Here is a 17618-nt window from a genome sequence, read left to right as displayed (position 1 = left end):
GGTGGGTGCTGGGGAATAAATCTTGTATGAGAACAATCTTTAAGAGACTGATGTTGAATGGTGTCCTACCCTTGATAGGTTTTCTCTTATTCATCTGAGTTCTGATTAATTTGAGGAGGTGACAACCTCAGAACAGGAAGCCCAGGTGTGAGAGACCCACAGGTCCACTTCTGTTTTTCCTTTGTGATGCCCAGAACAATCACTGTAGTATGTTGCCACTTCCCTTCCTCAGGGAGCCCAGATCTGAGCATAACTGGGACTCTCGGCTGGCATTTAGCATGCAGTTCTGTCATTTCTAAACATGCGAAGAAGACAAGCATATGTTTCATAGGCTAAGGAGGTTTTTGATAGCAGGTTTTAAAAAATAGCACCACGCTCCTCCACTAGATTGTTTGAGCTGCAGGGACAGCTGCTTCTCGGCCTTCAGCTGACCTCAGAAACTAGAAATATTTATTTCAAGCTCTGTCCCATTGGTCACTGTGGTCAGGAATGGAAAGCACCTGCCAGGTGTTGCCGAGAGATTGCCCAGAGAAGATTAACAAACTTCTACAAGCTTTGTGGCTTAAGAGTAGCCCCCTCCCAATCGACCTTTCCTTGGCGTTCAAACCACGGCAGGTGTCGAGCGCCCCCTGGGTGCAAAGCTCGGTAACGGGCAAATAAGGAAAGTGTAAACGCTCTCCAAGGCGCTAACGCTTCCTATTTTTTTCACAACCATCCTCCTGCAAGTAGCTACTGTGCCTATTTTTACAAGTGATAAAACTAGCCGACGAAAGAGCACTGGACTGTGGGATCAGGACACGTCCCTGTGGGTAACTAGCCCTGTGACCTTGAGCTGGTCGCTTGCTCTGCGCGGGAGTTGATCCCTGAAGTGTCTCCCCGTTGTAACACTGGGCTTAGCTCAAGGTCACAAGTGATCGGCCGCGGCTAGAACTGGGTCTCGAAACTTGAAGGCGTTCTTTACCACAGCCTTCGTTCCCGGGGGGAAGCAGGGGGAGGTCCAAAGCCGTGCGCCCGCCACTTCTGCGGAAGCCGAGGGCTTGGGAATCGGACCCCAGGGCGCCAGGCTGAAGTGAACTACGGCGTCCGGGAAGGGTCGCTGTCGTCCTCAGGCGGGCTTCACCAGTTGAGCCAATCACCGCTTGAGCCCGCCCCCCGTCCCCGGAAGGAGGCGTCACCCGGAGCAACTGCAACGACCGGCTGAGTTTGGCGGCGGGAAAAGCTATGAGTAAAGGCCGGGCAGAAGCTGCGGCGGGAGGTAATGGCGGCGTAGGCGCGGGGGAGACCCGGGAGGAGAGTGGGCGAGGAGGTCGGTTAAGTGCCCCCCGCCCCGCTTCGTCTCTCCGCAGCCGCTGGGATCCTTCTGAGGTACCTGCAGGAGCAGAACCGGCCCTACAGCGCCCAGGACGTGTTCGGGAACTTGCAGCGGGAACACGGACTGGGCAAGGCGGTGAGGACCTCCTCCCGGGATCCCCTCTCCGTGGGACCCCCGCGAATCAGTCTGGGGTCCTGCCCTCCCGAGCCTTGGGCGCTTTCCCCCCCACTGGCTGAAATTACCCCCGCCTGGGTCCAAAGACTCCTCTGACGGCCCCGCTCCCTCCCCTCTGCCAGGCGGTGGTGAAGGCGCTGGAACAGCTGGCCCAGCAAGGCAAGATCAAAGAGAAGATGTATGGCAAGCAGAAGATCTATTTTGCCGATCAGGTGAGGAGAATCCTGCGCGGATTATCACCTGTGTGAGAGCCCGACACAGGGCAAATCAACTCTTAGTATCAAGTGTTTGGGAGAGTTGAGGCACACCGTGAAACTCATCTGTCTTATGCCATTACAAGGGCCTCAGACATACTTAAATCAAGGTGTGTATTGCCCCTGCTATGATCCAAACTTATTGAAGTTCCCAGATTTGCAATATGAATGACAGAAGATCCTGTATTTTTTTTTTTTTTTTTGAGACAGAGTCTCACTCTGTTGCCCAGGCTAGAGTGAGTGCCGTGGCATCAGCCTAGCTCACAGCAACCTCAAACTCCTGAGCTCAAGCGATCCTCCTGTCTCAGCCTCCCGAGTAGCTGGGACTACAGGCATGCGCCACCATGCCCGGCTAATTTTTTCTATATATATTTTTAGCTGTCCATATAATTTCTTTCTATTTTTAGTAGAGGTGGGGTCTCGCTCTTGCTCAGGCTGGTCTCGAACTCCTGAGCTCAAAGGATCCGCCCACCTCGGCCTCCCAGAGTGCTAGGATTACAGGCGTGAGCCACCGCGCCCGGCCGAAGATCCTGTATTTTTGCTACCAAGATCCATTTCTGCTTATAAGCTCTTATTCCCTATCATCTAGAGGAGCACCACCCTCTGCCTCCACCTCACTCCCTAAACACATCACATTTGTCTTTTTCAGTCCAGAACTCCACCTGGAGCCTCTCAAATGCCGCTGAGCCATTTGTAAAGTGCTACTTTCCCATGCCCCCCAGAATTATTGCTTCTCTATAGGAGAAGCAGGGGAAGGAGCAGGAATATAGAAATGGATGTTACAATATTACCAGAGGAGAGAGAATGCCTCATTTTTTCCCCCAAACTGTCTCCTCTCTAACATTCTTCTCCCTTAATGGAATCACTCTTCACCCAAACCAGAGACTTGAGAGTCTTTTTTTTTTTTTTTTCCTGAGATAGAGTCTCACTCTGTTGCCTGGGCGAGTGCAGTGGCATCGGCCTAGCTCACAGCAACCTCAAACTTCTTGGGCTTACAGGCACACACCACCATGCTGAGCTAATTTTGTTTTTTTCCTATTTTTAGTAGAGACAAAGTCTCACTTTTGTTCAGACTGGTCTCGAACTCCTGAGCTCAAGCTATCCTCCCGCCTCGGCCTCCCAGAGTGCTAGGATTACAGGTGTGAGCCTCTGTGCCCGGCCAGGGAGTAATTCTTGACTTCTCTTATCCCACATGTGTAGTCAATTATCAAGTCCAGCTGATTTTTCCTTTCTTGAATCTACTCTCTCTCTATCTGCCATCGCTGGTCTAGTTCAGACTCTCTTCATCTGTTGCAATATCCTAACAGATCTCACCTCCTCGAGCATATCTTAAACATTGCAGCCAGCATGATCTATCTAAATGCAGATCTCAATGGCTCCCCCAGTGCTCCACAGATCAGGAAAATGGCACTTGGAGACTTGCCCCAGCCAGCTTCTGGCCTCTCCTGTCCTTGTTATTTCTCCATCCCTCAGTACTAGACAATTCAGATATGTTTTACTCCTTTGTCCTTTGCTCATTGTCTTCCCTCTGCCAGGTTAGTTTAGTTCCTTCTGTCTCTTTACCCGGCTTACTCTTATTCTTTAGGATTTCACTCAGGCATCACCTGCTGAAAACTTCCCTGAATGCTTTGAGCTAATTGCCTCTTTTTCAGCTGTTACCTCTTTTGAGGCATGCTGTATTGTAATTGTCTTTTTACTTGTCTCCTTCACTAAATTGAAGTTCCTCTAGGGCAGACTCTGTTTGTCAATTCATTTTTATCTCAGCACCCCCACTGTATCTAACATCCAGTAGACATTACTCATTTAACTGAACCAAACCACCTTCAAGGCCAATTTTCCTAAAACAGGCTTCATTATGTTACTCTGTTGAAAATCCTCTAAAGGAGAGGTTGGCAAACTTTTTCTGTAAGTGGCTACACAATGTTTTTAGGCTTTGTGGGACGTACGGTTTCTTGTCACAGGTATACAACTGTTGCAACTACCCAGCTCTGCCATTGTAGAGCAAAGGCAGCTATAGACTCTGCAAACAAATGGGCATGGCTGTTTCAATAAAATCTTGTTTTCAAAAACATGCACCTGGCAGGATTTGGCTTGCTGGCCTCTGCTCTAAAGGTTCACCTTGCCCTAAGTATAGAGTCCAAACTGCACAGGCTGGCATTCTCATCTTTTCTAACCTGTTCCCCATCACCAACTGACATAACCCCCACTGATCCCTAACAGTCCTTTTCTAGCAGCGGTCCCTCATGGGAGGAGCACCTCAGACTTTTACTGGAGTCCCTCCTCTAAATAGATCCCATCATGCCTCTTAACCTGTCCAGATTCTTCCTATTGTGGCAATTCATGATCTGGGTTTCACCACCTTGGGAAAAATGTTACTTTACACTTTAAGCCCAGTGAGTGGTTTTATCACTAAATGGGAAGATATTTCTGTCTTATTCAGTATCCTACCAACCTGGTCGCTCCTTGAGGACAGGCATTAAGTTTCAACCTCTAGTATACCTTTTTAATGGGACCAGTACTCAACTGAGTTTCTTTTTCTTTTTTTTGGAGATAGAGTCTCAGCACTGTCACCCCAGCTAGAGTGCCGTGGCATCATCATAGCTCACAGCAACCTCAAAGTCCTGGGCTCAAGCGATCCTCCTGCCTCAGCCTCCTGAGTGCTACAGGCACACACCACCACAACTGGCTAATTCTTTTTATTTTTAGTAGTGATAGGGTCTCACTCTTGCTCAGGCTGGTCTTGAGCTCCTGAGCTCAAGCGATCCTCCGGCCTCAGCCTCTCAGAGTAGTAGGATTACAAGCATGAGGCACTGGGCCCATCAACTGAGTTTCTTAAAAGTACCCTCCCACTATTTTCCCAGGCCCTCTTGAGGGTTTGGGGAATGCCAGGTTCTTGAGTGTATCTGAATGCTGCCTTCCCAGATGTGTGTTTCCTTTTTTTGTGCCTTATATTTTCCTTATCTCTGGCAGGAACAGTTTGATATGGTGAGTGATGCTGACCTCCAATGTCTGGATGCCAAAATCGTGGACCTCACTGCTAAGGTGCAGAGCTTGCAGCAGACCTGCCGCCACATGGAGGCTGGTAGGCCTGGGTGGCCCCCAAAAGGTGCCCAAAGGGTCAGGTTCAGTCTACAGGTTAGGAATTACTAAGTGAATGGGTGGTTGATTACAGCATCTTGTTGGCAGCTAAGACCCCTTTGCTGGGCTGCCTTAGGCATTACATTAAAAGAAATGTAGAACAACTAATAGGCTTTTGTGCACAAATGGGCAAAGCATGCATTTGCTTTCCGTGCCATGATTTTCAGTGAACTGTCCCCATGTTTCCCTTTATTCCTGCTGCTTTAACTAGCTCCACCTAAGTCTCCTCAACCTTACACCCCACCACTACCTGTAGATGGAGGAGGAAAGAGAAATAGAATAAACTCACTATCCTGTAAGCCCTATTTTCCTGAGCTTTTCCAGAATGTGGGACTTTATTCTGGAAAGATCCCACAGCATGGTGGAATCCTATCTCCCACTTCAGGGTGGACCTACTAGGAAAGATAGACTTCCCTCCTCAGGGGTAGCAAGTGACCCCCAGGGGGATATGGTTTCAGAGCTGAAGGAGTTAGCTAGTGCCCTGACCACACCGGAGATGCAGAAAGAGATTGAAGAGTTAAAGAAGGAGTGTGCTGTATACACGGAGAGATTGAAGAATATCAAAGCAGCTACTAACCATGTGACCCCAGAAGAGAAAGAGCAGGTGAGCTGGGAGGGAGGCTGGAGGGCTGGTGTGCAGGTCCAGAGTGAATGTGAGGGCTGACCCCCAGCAGGCTGCTGTGGTTCTGAGGGGTTACAGGAACGTGTTTCTTCCTTCTAGGTATACAAAGAGAGGCAGAAGTACTGTAAAGAATGGAGGAAGCGGAAGAGGATGGTAAGTGTGTGGGAGCTCCAAGGCAGGCCCTGGAAGTGCTTTTGAAAATGGCAGCCACCAGAGAAACTGCTGTACAATATCATGGGTCCCACAGGGAGTGCCCTGTACTGCCCATCGTGGTTTTGTTTGCCAGGCAACAGAGCTGTCTGATGCAATCCTTGAAGGATACCCCAAGAGCAAGAAGCAGTTCTTTGTAAGTGGTAATCTCTCCCTTATCTGCTCCTCTGGGGTCTTTGCCCAGGGACATCTCATTCACTTGTCTCCCTGGCCCACAGGAGGAAGTCGGGATAGAGACAGATGAAGATTACAACGTCAAGCTCCCAGACCCCTGAGGCCCTCTGTTGGGACTGGGGGATGGAAACAAAGATGTTCTGGACTGGCTACCTTGTTTAGGTTGGCTTTTGTTATGGTTGTGCCTGCTGCTTTCCACCTGTGAACAGAGCACTCAGGTAAACTGGAGTATTGGGTGGATGGAGTGTAGGCTGGTGGCCAAGAGCGGGTGATCACACCCATTTCATTGTCCACGTTGCACTGGTTTGCACTCAAGACTTAGACTTGGAACAGTGGCAAAGGAAAGCATTTGGCATTATTTATTGTAATATAATTTGATATAAAAATATTTGATTTCCTCTGGATAGTCAAACCTCTCAGATATCAAACCTGAGGCAGGCAGAAAGGAACCTGAGGGACGAGGATACAGAGAAGGTGCTATACACCAGCATTTTGAGGAGCCCAGGGTTCACCCTGGACTCTCTTGGGCTTGTAACCCAGGAGACCATCTGAGTATCCTCCATACCTCAAGTCCTGAGAGAAATACAGGCAACACTGAGAGATGATAGAGGCCCAGATATACTTGACAGAAAGGCTGGGGTGGTTTTGAGGCCCAGTTAATTTTCCAAAATTATAGTTTTAACAAAGTTGCATTGTTGGTGTTTAGAAAAATAAAAAATTTGCAAATATGTAGTGCTGTGTCACACCTGCCTTTGCCATGCAGCGCAACAGCCTGTGGGAACCAAGAGCACAGGAGTAGGGAGCACAGGAGTAGGTAGCACTGCTTCCCTACCACCCAGAGCAGGGGAAGAAACTGGTAGCCCTGCTCTAAGCTAGCCAGAAAGCCCTGGCCTCACCTTGGACTGACTGGGCAGCCCTAGTCTAGGCACAAGGTGGCCTTTCACCTTTCATGGCTGTGGGAATATTTCTTCTTACTCCTTTTCTCCTGCCAAAATGGCCAAACGTGGGCCAAATGTTGCCCAAGAGACCAAAACAGAGGCAAGCAGTTTCCAAATATATGTAGATCAAGAGCAGAAGTCTGCGGCTTAGAGAGAGGGCTCAGAAGCCAGGATCTCTTTGGGGTGCCCTGAGGACTTCCAAAGGGAGAGGAAAGACTGGGCAGGTTCGAGTTTTATGGTCAAAATAATAAATTAATCAGAAGCTTTCACAAAACACACCCCAGCCCCACTGACAATGAAGTGGGGCCAGGAAAACCAAACACCCAGCAGAAACCAGCTGACCAGTGTGAGGTGGTGCAGTCCAAGCTCATGGGCCCAGCAGCTCCATGGCCAAATAGAGACTCAAAGGCCTCTTGCTGGCTGTTACACAGGTTTCCACGAGCCAGTCAGTAAAGCTGGTTTTTCAACTGGTGCAGGACGCCGATCACGATCTCCCGTAGGGTCTGGCAGGGCCAAAAGAGGAAGAGAGAGAGAATGCTCAGGCCAGGGCACAGAGACATTTCAAAGATGCCTGGCTAGACCGGGTGTGCTCTTTAGAAAAATACATTAAAAATAGCCCCTGGGAAGTACTGATGCCTGTAAGTTTACTTTGAAAGGCTCTCGACTAGCCACAGTGGCTCACGCTTGTAATCCTAGCACTTTGGGAGGCCGAGGTGGGAGGATCGCTCAAGGTCAGGAGTTCGAGACCAGCCTGAGCAAGAGCGAGACCCCGTCTCTACTGAAAAAAAAATAGAAAGAAATGATCTGGACAGCTAAAAATATATAGAAAAATTAGCCGGGCATGGTGGCGCATGCCTGTGTTTCCAGCTACTCGGGAGGCTGAGGCAGAAGGATCGCTTGAGCCCAGGAGTTTGAGGTTGCTGTGAGCTAGGCTGATGCCACAGCACTCTAGCCCGGGCAACAGAGTGAGGCTCTGTCTCAAAAAAAAAAGAAAAGGCAGGCTCTCAACACAGGGTTGAGAGATGGAAATACGCTAAAATATTACTGGTAGAATTTAGGTGGTGGATATGTGAATGGTCATTGTAAAATTCTCTCAGTGTTACAGTATGTTTAAAGTGTTTCACCATAAAAATGTTGCGAAACAAAGAATCTCAGATAGGAGTCCCAGCCTCAGATAAAGCAACCAGGCCACAAAAGCAAAACTTAGTGAAATATACATCTCTCTACTACAAATAAATAATAAACTGCCCTTAGGGCAACTACTTTAGTGGGGGTGGGGGGGTTCCCAGAATCTGTATGTTTCCGAAAACTCTAGATAATTTTGCTGCAGGTGGCTAATGCAGCGACAGCTTGGGCTACACCAAAGCTGTGAGCTGGACCTGGCATTGAATGAGTGCTCACATCACACTTGCCAAATGAAACCATAAATGAAAATGTGGGTTAGACAGCAAAGGTGGGAAACAGAGTACTGAAAGTTGTAGAAATACCCTCAAGAAGCCTAAAAGTGGCTGCCATGCTTTTCTGAATGGATAATGGCTTAGACCACTTTGCATGAGAGTAGGGGAGACCCACAGACCCCCTGCTGCCCCATACCTGTGGCTTACAGTGCTCCTCAATCCAGCTGAAGACACAGGCCGACAGCTCCTGGAAGCTGGCCACGGAGATGGAGGCATTGAAGGACTGGAACAGAGAGTCCATGATGCCTTGAAACACGTTGAACTTGACCTGGTCGGAGACCTGGTCCTCCCCCTCATGAGGGTTGTCCTGGTGTGCCTTCACAATCTGCTCATAGTTCCTGAAAGCAGGCAGGCCAGGGCTGAGTGCTGCAGCAGCTCTACCAGCCCAGGAAAAATGATGGGATTACACTATGTACCCCCTAGAAGGAGATAGCCAGAGAGCTTTGGGGATGGATTTAGCATCAGCTAGGTATGGCTTCTAGGCCAAAAATGGTGACCTTCTCTCTCCAACCTTCCCTTCATTAATCCAACGTGTCTGCCATGTAAGGGACAGTTGGGGATGCAGAGTCCTGCCTCAAGTGGCTAGCTCAGGAAGTGAGTATTCTCTGTACCTCATTATCTGATGTGGCCTTTGAACAATGAGTGGGTGTGCACTGAAGTCACCTCAGAAGACCTGGTTTCCCCAGTTCAGCACCCTTCTTACACTTTCATGATCTTTAGGGCCGTGACGTCCTTGCGTAGCGTAGTCACCTCCTCCTCCTGCTTTTTCTTTTCCTTGTGCAAAAACTGGATGTAGTCAATGGCTGGAGTGGGGGTGGAAAGAGGGAGTAGGCACAGAGGTTGTCTCAACCAGGAGGACCGGGCCGATTCTGTTTCCCCTTCCCGCACACCCAACTATCCAATTACAACCAGCACACCAGGGCCAGGCCAAGAATGGGTATGAGGCACTGGCCTCTTCACAGCCCTTATTGGCTCCACCCCTCCAGTGTTCTCCCCGGCCATACTCTTTTGTAGAACAATGGCTTTGCTGAGCTTTTGGGAGCCAATGGAGAAGTCCTGCTGCTGGCAGGTGGGGACAATGGTCTGAAGGTCATCATAGCCTCTCTGTGGAAACAGCAAGGGAAATGGGTTCCTTAGCCCTGAGAGATTAAGCTCTTCCATGACAGTGAGAAGACAGTTTCCATGCTTACAAACTCAAAGGGGTAAGGGAACTGGAAGGCGGGAGGTGTTCATGCCCAGGGACTACACTAGCTGCCCGCAAGGCTGCTTGGGACTCTCTACGGGTCAGGGCAGGGTGAATCTGAGACATGCAGGACCCTCCATGTGGCTGAGGCACAGGCATTCCCATTACCTTGATGGCGTCCCTCCTCTTCTGCTCGGCCTGAGTGTGTGCTCGCCGCCGCCGATCCTTGTAGGACTCCTTGTAGGACTCCTGGTGGTAATCACTGTCCTCGTCATCTACGCTCAGAGTTGGGGGCAGGGAGAGGTCATCTTGGGGCCCAGTGGGACCCAGCTAGCTCACCTTTCCCCAGCTGGAAAGAACCTGGTGGCCAGAGATGGCAGATGGACGGAAGAACCTAATGTCCTAGATGAGGTGAAAGGTAGTGAGACCCTGTGTCTAGCAATTGGACTCCAGCACCCTCTGTGGATGGCGAAGCTTCCCTATTGAGGAACGTTACTAAATGATGGCATATCTGAGTCCCCCCGGGTGGAGGGATGTTGCTGCCTACCTGTGTTGGGGACAGAAGAGGCACTGGTAGAACCGATGCTATTAGCTCTGGACACTACACTCCCCTTGCGGGTGCTTTCTACAAAAAGCCCTAGAAAAGAGAGGCCCCAGTCACTAAGGAGTGGGGTGGGGAACACTGCCAGGCCCTCAGACACCTGTGGGCACTATGGCTTTCTTAAATGCCAACCTCTCCCCTTAACCCAAAGCCAGCCATACTGGACCACCCACTTCCTGACACACGTGCTGCAAGTTCCTATCCCTAATGCCTGCAGCGGTACCCTCTGCTCACAAGGGGCATCTGGACGTAATGAGGGGGAGAGTAAGCAGCTGCCACTATGTCCATCACTTCCCTGCTCCAGCACAGAGGGAACTAGGTGTCACCCTTAGTTGCTTCCTGCCTCTGGTCCTGCAGCTCCTCCCTTGCTGTCTCAGGCCAGGAACTCAGCTCAGGGACAGTGGACTGTGCTCAGGTGTGGCTGGCAAGGCCACAAGAATCTAGAGAGCTGAAGACGGTGGGGGAGCGACTCACCGGGGTCCAGGCTGTTGTCGCTGTAGGCATACTCCACCTGTGGCACCGAGCAAAGGAGAAGCCCGTCAGACCTCTGCCCCTGGGGGAAGGCGCCTCCATCACTCTGCTCGCGCGCGCACACACACCCCTCTACTGCACACCTAACACACGCACCGGGGTGCAAAGGCAGCTGAATGACTCCCCCGAGAAGCGAAGCAAGACTGAACAGGCCGTGGGAGCGCCGTCCTTCCGTATGACCCTGTCCGTCCCCACTCCTCCACCTCCTCAACCCCCAGCTCCCCACATTCGCGCACAAACGCTTCGTTTGTCTCCCCACGTTGGCACACGAGGGGAGAGAGCTGTCTTCTCTGCAGCCCCGGGGCCCGGAGAGCGGGGGGAACTTTAGGGACAGGAGTGAAGCCCCTAGTCTTCCGGACCCCCTACGTGCACGAGCCCGACCCTCCCTCCCCCCGCCGGCGTGCGCGCCCATAGGGCTTGCCTTGACCCAGGGGTCCTCGGGAGAGGCGCCCGACTCCGTCATCTTGTACCCACCGAACCGGAAACAAGCCAGCGGGCGGGCCCCCTGCCGCGAGAAAGGGGGCGAGGTGTGCCCCCGTGACCCACGCCCGCCAATCCGCGACTGAGAAGCGGAGGGTGGGGCGAGACGCTTGCACATGCGCCGTCCGAAGGCTGCAAACGACAAGTTGAGCCGCTAAGCCTGGCGTTGCGGTAATGTCCGCAGCCACAGAGACGTGCTCGCGGTCTGTCCATGCCCTCCGCCGGGTTAGGAACTACAATGGCAGTGACAGGAAGCACATTCCGTAAAAAGGAGTCCCCTCAAAAGGCTTGTCTGAATATTGTGCGCACGCGCACCGCCTGGCTCAGCCAGCTCACTGGGTTGCCCGGCCTCGCCCTCACCCCCATCCTGTCCCGGTAGTTCACAGACCTGCAGTCCTGGCCAGCGTCAGGAACCAGGCAGAGCTCCCCTGTCACATCGTCTCCGCCCACCAGGCTGCAAGCTCCGTGAGGGCAGAGGCCCCGCCTGGCACATCTTTAAGGAATTAACCCTTGCAAAGAGCCCGTGCGCTGATTATGCTGCCTTACAGATGAGGAAACCGAAGGACCTACAAAGTCTACAGCTTATTCAGAGGCACACAGCTAGTCACCGGCAGGGCCAAGGCTGACCTCAGTCTGGCTACCTTCAAAGGCCACACTCCTAACTACTGCACTCCTGTGCTTCCAGCTCAGGCCTGACGCTGCACTCGTGGCATAAGAATCCCAAAGCAGACACCATACAGGCAGCACCTGGAAACATTCACCTTTAATTATGTTACAAGTTCAGTGTTTGCCCTGACTCTAGTCAGCTGTGGGTATCAGGCACCCCCAGGCAAGAGTGGGGAAGGAAGCCCAGAGGGGTCTGCTCCACACCAGCCACATCCTTGGTGCTGGCCAAACCCCAACATGCTCAGTAGGTTGCCTGTGTCCACCAGGCCCAGCCATGTCCTGCACAACTTAGCCTGGAAACCTCTAGGCCTGAGCCAGGGTGAGCACCAAGGCCCCGACTTCTCCTCACCCCTGGATCTCAGCAGCTCCAGGGGCAAGTGTGGCCCCACAGAGAACTCATTTTCAGTCAAGGGCCTGATGAGTCTTGGGGATGCGCTCCTGCAGGAGGGCCCAGGCTTTCTCCACCTTTGGGCAGGCCAGAATGTTGGGAGGACAGTCAGGCAGGCACCCACTGGGGACTCCCTCCCCACAACCCAGCCTTTCCCTGGGCACCAACTTGGCGCTGGGTGATACGTGGCTCCCACAAGGTGCTCAGCACCACATGGCTCTGGTCCACAAGCTGCTGCCCACTCATCTGGCTCTGCAGGCGGCTCTGAGCTGCAGCTTCACTGAGGCCGTCCCTCTCCACGATGCGCCGTACAGCCTGGGCACACACGAGGCATTTGTCAGAAAGGATTCCAGCTCAGCAGGATACAGTCTGCAGTGGGGATAGGGTGGTGGGTGGGGTCCAGATACCTCAGTCTCTGGGATGACAACAGTCCACACCTCATGTACCATGTTCTGCCAGCCGGCTTCAAGCAGCATAGCGGCATCAATCACGCACACATGCTTTCCTGTGGGGAGACCCGTCACTGCCAGCAGCATTTGCTACTGGTCAGAGCACCCACGAAATACACTCCCCGGGAAAGTGGTTGGTCTGGCTTGGGCAGGGAAGCCCCCAGGGGAAGAATCCACTTCACCGTCCCCCTTGGCTGCTCCCATCATCCCTCCCACTCACCCTCAGTCACAGCCCGATCCATCTCCTCTCGGGCCAGCTTTGCGATAACTGGCCACATAATGTCCGTGAGGATCTTCAGCTGCTTCTGGGGAGGGGAATAGAGGGAGCGGGCAGAGGTTACCTTCCCCAGAGATGGGGCCAGCCCAAGGGAGGCGGTAACTGGGAACAGGTGAGTGGAAATGGGCATTCTAGACCAAACCAGAGAGGTCCACTGGAACCCAACCCCTGCAGCTGGTAGCAGCTGAGGACTCTAGGAGGTGTGTGTTTACCTTGTTCCCAAACACCCGGCTGCCCAGCACCTTCCTGTTGATGATGCCGTCTTTATGGAGAATATCTGGGTAACAGAGACCGAGGACTGAGCAAAGAGGCCAGGCTGTCCCCTCACTTCAGGACACCTCTAGCACGCCCCGGTTAGTACCTGTTCCAAAGGCCTCCACCACAGGCTGGTAGGCAGGGCCACCTGGGGCATAGGCCCGATGGCCCAGCTGGTCACTGTCGATGACAAATGCCCCTAGGTCCTTCAGCCGCTTAGCTATTGAGCTCTTCCCAGAGCCACTGATGCCGGTCAGCCCTATCACATAGAGGGATGGGGGGAGCTCTGGCCTCTTCTGGGGGTGGATGAAAAGGAACCCACAGTTACGAGGGCTCTCAGGCTCATGCTTGGGGCCACGCCCCTCCATTTCCACTCGCCAGCATTTCCAGCACACACGCTCACAGGGGAGCAAGGGGAGGCTCACGTGTGGAGGCCGAAGCAGTTTTCCCAGCATTCGCTGGCGGAAGCTGGAGGAGCTGACTTTGTCCTCTTCATTTTCCTTGTGGCTCAGGTCCTGCAGCAGCTGGATCTGGTACAAGGCAAGCTCCTCCAGGCCCTGAGGTAAAGGGGAAAAGGTGAGACAGGGAAGGCGGGAGTGACAGGAAGAAGGGCAAACCGTGACACCCAGCCTGCCCCCTTGTCCTTCCCAACCTCCTCCAGGATCCTCCACCACAGCGGGCAAGCTGAGAACTAGCTCCTCCTTGCTTCTTCCTGCCATCCTCGGCCCCCTCTTCCCACCACCCTCAGCTCCCTCTTCCCTCCTCTGTGGTCATGGTGTTTCCAACAGCCCCCATGACGGCCTTCCCTGTTCCCATCCAGTCCCTCTGCCAGTCTCCCTCAGGGGTTACATTTTCAAGGCGGAAGCGGTTGACGGCCATCCCCCCACGATAGGTCTCTTCGCTGACCACCAGGAACTCCAGGGAGGGGTCAGAGCCAGCGGGCCCATAGGGGTCCAGCAGGGGGATGACATCAAAAGTCAAGGAGGGCTTGATGTCCACCAGGAACTCACTCAGGTGTTCCACGCGTTCTGAATAAGGTTGGAGTAGCTCAGGGAGCACCTTGCCTGAGGAAGGAGCCCAGAAGAACTGTGAGATCTTTTTACTGGGGAGAAAGAGTATGGGTCGGTTTGGGGAAGAGTGTCCCCAAGCACTGTATCTCCAGAGGGGCAGACAGAAAGAAAGGGTTAAGTTGGGAAGGTCTGTGGTGGGGGCGGGGAGGGGATGAAGGGGAAGAACCAGGTAAGCACAGTAGTCACTGACTGCAAGGGCTGGCATGTGTCCAGAGAACAAGCCATCAGGAAAGTACTCTGAACAACTAGCAGTGCCAGTGGGCATGAGTCAGATGGAGAATTTCAAGAACCAAGCTATCCCTGAGTCTCCTCTTACTGCTTGTGGCACTGCTACCTACAACTCACTCATCCATTTATTCCATGTCTCAGTAGGGTTCATCACCTGGAGAACTTGTTAAAGTGCAGTTTCCTTTGCTTCACGTTTGGGGAATTCTGATTGAGAGGTAACTGGATCACATGCTGAGAAATCTACATTTACTCATTTAACAAAATATCCTTAGCACTGAGTGTCAGGCACCATGACATTTGGGAGGAGTGGGAAGTAATAATGGATGGCCCTACCCTTCCTTGATCTGGGCATGATGGAGGGAGATTTGAGGGCCCTCCACTGCCCTAATCCAGGGTCCCTCTCACTCACTCTTCAACAGATCTTTGTCTGCTACTCCCACCACAAGCTGCTCCTGGGCCAGGATGCATGCGACACTGAGCAACACCTTGTGGGCATTGTGTAGGTGGTCAAACGTGCCACCCACAGCCCCGCGTTGGTAGCCACGCACCGGCTGCTTTGGAGACCTGGCCACAGGGGAAGCTGGCCTGATCGTGGAGAATAATGGGACATCCATGGGCTCCATGGGCAGCTCTCCAGTCCCATAATCGGGATATAGCAACACCGAAGCCAGTCGAGGACAACAGCTGTAACAGCTGGTGGCATAACGCTCTAGCTGTTGTTTGACCGGGTTGTACTGGCTTCCATCCAGAGTCTGGAAGTCTGTCAGCACCACTTCCGGCGGGTGGGCGAGATTCTGGACTGAGATGGGTTGGGGAGGGAGAAAGGCACTCTTGGTTCGGATATTGGTAAGCAGGATTCTGACGTCCAGGTTCCTGTGGGCTTCGGCGCCAGTATAGAAGTGCGTGATGAAATCAAGAACCTCAAACGTGGCCTGCACGGGGCTGGACTGGGGCTGAGCCGGGCCCTCCAGGCTCATGCCCGGCTGCAAGTGTACATAGAGTGTGTGATTCACCAGCCGGGAAGCCGAGGTCAAGATGGGGGCCAGACGAGGGGCTAGAGAAGCGAGCGGCGTCGTCAGCACCAAGAGGCCCGACCGAAATACGGCCATGGTGCCCAGGCCTGCGGACAGTCAGGGAGACAAGGCGAGAGTAGTAACTGAGGGGCCTGCGGCTTAGGCAGAGGCTTACACGGGGCTTTGGACCTGGGAGAAGGGGACCTGGAGCAGGAACAGGATCTCAGTGCTGATCGAGAGGAACCAGGGTAGGGGACAGGGCCTGGCTAACGGCGCTCGGGGCTGTGCTCTAAGCCTTGGTTTCCTCATCTCTCAGACGGGGTGGTGACTTCACTGAACTGAATCGAAATCCTGGGACGGGGAAGCGGGGACCGTACGGGAGCCCCTGAGTCACAAGGCTGGGGATGCAGAAATCCTGGGCGCTCTTGCTAAGCTGCACCAGGGTCTTCAAGCAACCGAAGGAGGAGACTAAACGGGAACACTCAAGCTTAGGTCGGTCCCCTACTCACTGAAACCTGCGGGCTTTGGTTCCGCTGGCACCACCGCGTAGGCTTCCCTGGCTGCCACCCGGAAGTACTAGCTCAGAAACCGTGACGCCAAGCTACGGAATCCGAAGAGGGTCAAACGGCTCAACTCCACGGCAGAGTGGGATTCTCGCGAGATTTCTCGTAGGGTGGGGCTAGTCCTGCTGATGGGGCGGGGCTGCCCTCCGAGGCTCATGGGATAAGTGGGAATCCTCTGGCCCAGATCCGCCTCCCACCCGGACTGAGCGGAACGGCAGGGAAGGTTTGAAAGCCCATTTCACTCACTGCCTCAGGCCGGGAGAGTAGAGAATGGCTTCAGCCATGTCACCAAAGAGCAACGGCAAAGCCAGAACTAACAGTCGGCTTCCCTTCTGCATTCTGGGGGCAGGGAGGGGAGGGCGTCACAGGCTTGCGCTTGTACTAGGGCCGGCGTTCCCAGAGCCTTCCTGGTGCCTTCCCAGTACGAGGACGGTCATGTGGGAGGGTACAGTGCTAGGTACTCATTTCACAGATGGAAATGCTGAAGCCCTGAATGTTCTAGGGCCATATAGAGGCCAGGTCTTGTGGCTGCCATACGAGGCTCTCCGCACCACCCGGATCCAATGAGGCACCTGTTCGCTGGGGAGAGGAGGGGAAAAGCTCTGCGTTTGAGCTCAGTGGAGCTGCCAGGGTCTTTGTGGACAGGAGAAAAGGGTGGGAGATCCAGGGTCGAGGATTTAGCACAAAGCTAATGAGTACTGAAAAGTCCAGAATTGGTAGACTTGGTGTGGAGGGGAAGCCAGGTTGCCACCAGAAAACGTTTCGAAAAATTGTCCATGGAGATTTCAAAAGGAGGGGAAACCAGCCTCCAAGATTCCAGTAATGTGCTGTGGTTTATTTTCCCTAACTGAATGAATACTGAATTTTTAAAAATAAATGTTCATTTTCATACTTAATTTTGTTTGTCTTTTGTCTTTTTTTAGAGACAGGGTCCTGCTCTGTTGCCTGGCTAGCATGCAGTGGCGCTCACTGCAGCCTTGAACTCCTAGGCTCAAGTGATCCTCCTGCCTCAGCTGGGACTACAGGGACGGGCCACCACACCAGGCCTCTGTATTTTTAAAGAGGGCCTCCAAAATGTAAAAACTCCACAAAACCTGGACCTGCCTTTGGAGTTAAGGATGGAAGACTTGTAGAGCCTCAAAGGCACTAAAGGACCAGGCTTCTTGAAGAAGACATAAGTTGGATTTTAAACAGAGGGCCAGAAGAAACAAACAGCAAAGGCTGGCAGAGAATGTTCCAAGACATCTTTACACACAGTCTGATATGCCATGTAGGAGTCACTTTTATTTAGTAAATGTGTATTTAGTGCATCCCATGTGTAGGTACATTTTTAGGCACAAATGACAGATCCGTGAACAAAACAAAGTCTGTCCTCCTGGGGCTTAGATTCCTGTGTGTCCAGGGAGGGGGTGGTGAATAAACAATAAACAAATCTATATTACATTTGATGATAAGGGCTACGAAGAAAAATAAAGCAGACTAGGGGGACTATAGTAGAGAAGGGGGAGTGCTATTTTATTTTATTAATTTTTTCTTTTTAGCTATCAATCTTACTGAAGGGAATGCTATTTTAGATAGGGTGGTCCAGGAAAACACAGACATGGAGGAAGAGCTAGAATCAGAGATCAGGGGAAA

At 52.6% G+C, this 17618-nt stretch overlaps 3 protein-coding genes across 8 annotated transcripts; 1 reads left to right on the top strand and 2 right to left on the bottom strand.

Moving 5' to 3' along the window:
- Positions 1-146: 146 nt before the first annotated feature.
- PSMC3IP (PSMC3 interacting protein) lies at positions 147-6740 on the top strand. 2 transcript variants are annotated; one of them, XM_069482572.1, is made up of 8 exons: positions 147-1255; positions 1347-1447; positions 1609-1698; positions 4711-4822; positions 5352-5482; positions 5600-5653; positions 5787-5846; positions 5929-6740. In XM_069482572.1, exons 1-8 carry the CDS (start codon positions 1222-1224, stop codon positions 5983-5985), a joined length of 639 nt encoding a protein of 212 aa, XP_069338673.1. In that variant the 5' UTR covers positions 147-1221; the 3' UTR covers positions 5986-6740. The 2 variants fall into 2 exon arrangements, with proteins under 2 accessions (XP_069338673.1, XP_069338672.1); XM_069482571.1 differs by having other exon boundaries at positions 5337-5482.
- MLX (MAX dimerization protein MLX) lies at positions 6691-11456 on the bottom strand. Of its 3 annotated transcripts, none has more exons than XM_069482568.1 (8): positions 10854-11456; positions 10538-10574; positions 10010-10099; positions 9631-9737; positions 9284-9383; positions 8983-9082; positions 8416-8617; positions 6691-7325 (listed from the first exon to the last, which is right to left on the bottom strand). In XM_069482568.1, the coding sequence occupies exons 1-8, from the start codon at positions 11190-11192 to the stop codon at positions 7269-7271; spliced, it is 1032 nt and encodes a 343-aa protein (XP_069338669.1). In that variant the 5' UTR covers positions 11193-11456; the 3' UTR covers positions 6691-7268. The 3 variants fall into 3 exon arrangements, with proteins under 3 accessions (XP_069338669.1, XP_069338670.1, XP_069338671.1); XM_069482569.1 differs by having other exon boundaries at positions 11016-11456; XM_069482570.1 differs by lacking the exon at positions 10010-10099 and having other exon boundaries at positions 11016-11456.
- Positions 10563-16013, bottom strand: COASY (Coenzyme A synthase). Of its 3 annotated transcripts, XM_069482565.1 has the most exons (11): positions 15930-16010; positions 14817-15527; positions 13959-14173; positions 13535-13666; positions 13216-13405; positions 13067-13131; positions 12798-12882; positions 12536-12633; positions 12297-12443; positions 11463-12205; positions 10563-10574 (listed from the first exon to the last, which is right to left on the bottom strand). In XM_069482565.1, the coding sequence occupies exons 2-10, from the start codon at positions 15514-15516 to the stop codon at positions 12143-12145; spliced, it is 1695 nt and encodes a 564-aa protein (XP_069338666.1). In that variant the 5' UTR covers positions 15517-15527; positions 15930-16010; the 3' UTR covers positions 10563-10574; positions 11463-12142. The 3 variants fall into 3 exon arrangements, with proteins under 3 accessions (XP_069338666.1, XP_069338667.1, XP_069338668.1); XM_069482566.1 differs by lacking the exon at positions 10563-10574 and having other exon boundaries at positions 11960-12205; positions 13216-13402; positions 15930-16011; XM_069482567.1 differs by lacking the exons at positions 10563-10574; positions 11463-12205; positions 12536-12633 and having other exon boundaries at positions 12434-12497; positions 15930-16013.
- Between the last annotated feature and the right edge of the window lie 1605 nt (positions 16014-17618).

This window comes from Eulemur rufifrons, chromosome 9 (genome assembly GCF_041146395.1).
Source record: "Eulemur rufifrons isolate Redbay chromosome 9, OSU_ERuf_1, whole genome shotgun sequence".
Lineage (NCBI taxonomy): Eukaryota > Metazoa > Chordata > Mammalia > Primates > Lemuridae > Eulemur > Eulemur rufifrons.
The sequence above is the reverse complement of the archived record's forward strand: the minus strand, read 5'-3'. Positions and strand labels throughout refer to the sequence as shown.

Bases quoted from the DNA above. Each gene is read 5' to 3' on its own strand.
- MLX (XM_069482568.1), bottom strand. From the start codon at position 11,192: ATGTGCAAGCGTCTCGCCCCACCCTCCGCTTCTCAGTCGCGGATTGGC. The intron at 10,100-10,537 runs GTGAGTCGCTCC...TCTCTTTTCTAG, and splicing joins CGACAACAGCCTGGACCCCG to GGCTTTTTGTAGAAAGCACC. The intron at 7,326-8,415 runs GTATGGGGCAGC...TGGCCCTGCCAG, and splicing joins AGGAGCACTGTAAGCCACAG to ACCCTACGGGAGATCGTGAT.
- PSMC3IP (XM_069482571.1), top strand. From the start codon at position 1,222: ATGAGTAAAGGCCGGGCAGAAGCTGCGGCGGGAG. The intron at 1,699-4,710 runs GTGAGGAGAATC...TATCTCTGGCAG, and splicing joins AGATCTATTTTGCCGATCAG to GAACAGTTTGATATGGTGAG. The intron at 5,654-5,786 runs GTAAGTGTGTGG...TTTGTTTGCCAG, and splicing joins GGAGGAAGCGGAAGAGGATG to GCAACAGAGCTGTCTGATGC.
- COASY (XM_069482565.1), bottom strand. From the start codon at position 15,516: ATGGCCGTATTTCGGTCGGGCCTCTTGGTGCTGACGACGCCGCTCGCT. The intron at 14,174-14,816 runs GTGAGTGAGAGG...CTCCTTCCTCAG, and splicing joins AGACAAAGATCTGTTGAAGA to GCAAGGTGCTCCCTGAGCTA. The intron at 12,206-12,296 runs GTTGGTGCCCAG...GCCTGCCCAAAG, and splicing joins CACGTATCACCCAGCGCCAA to GTGGAGAAAGCCTGGGCCCT.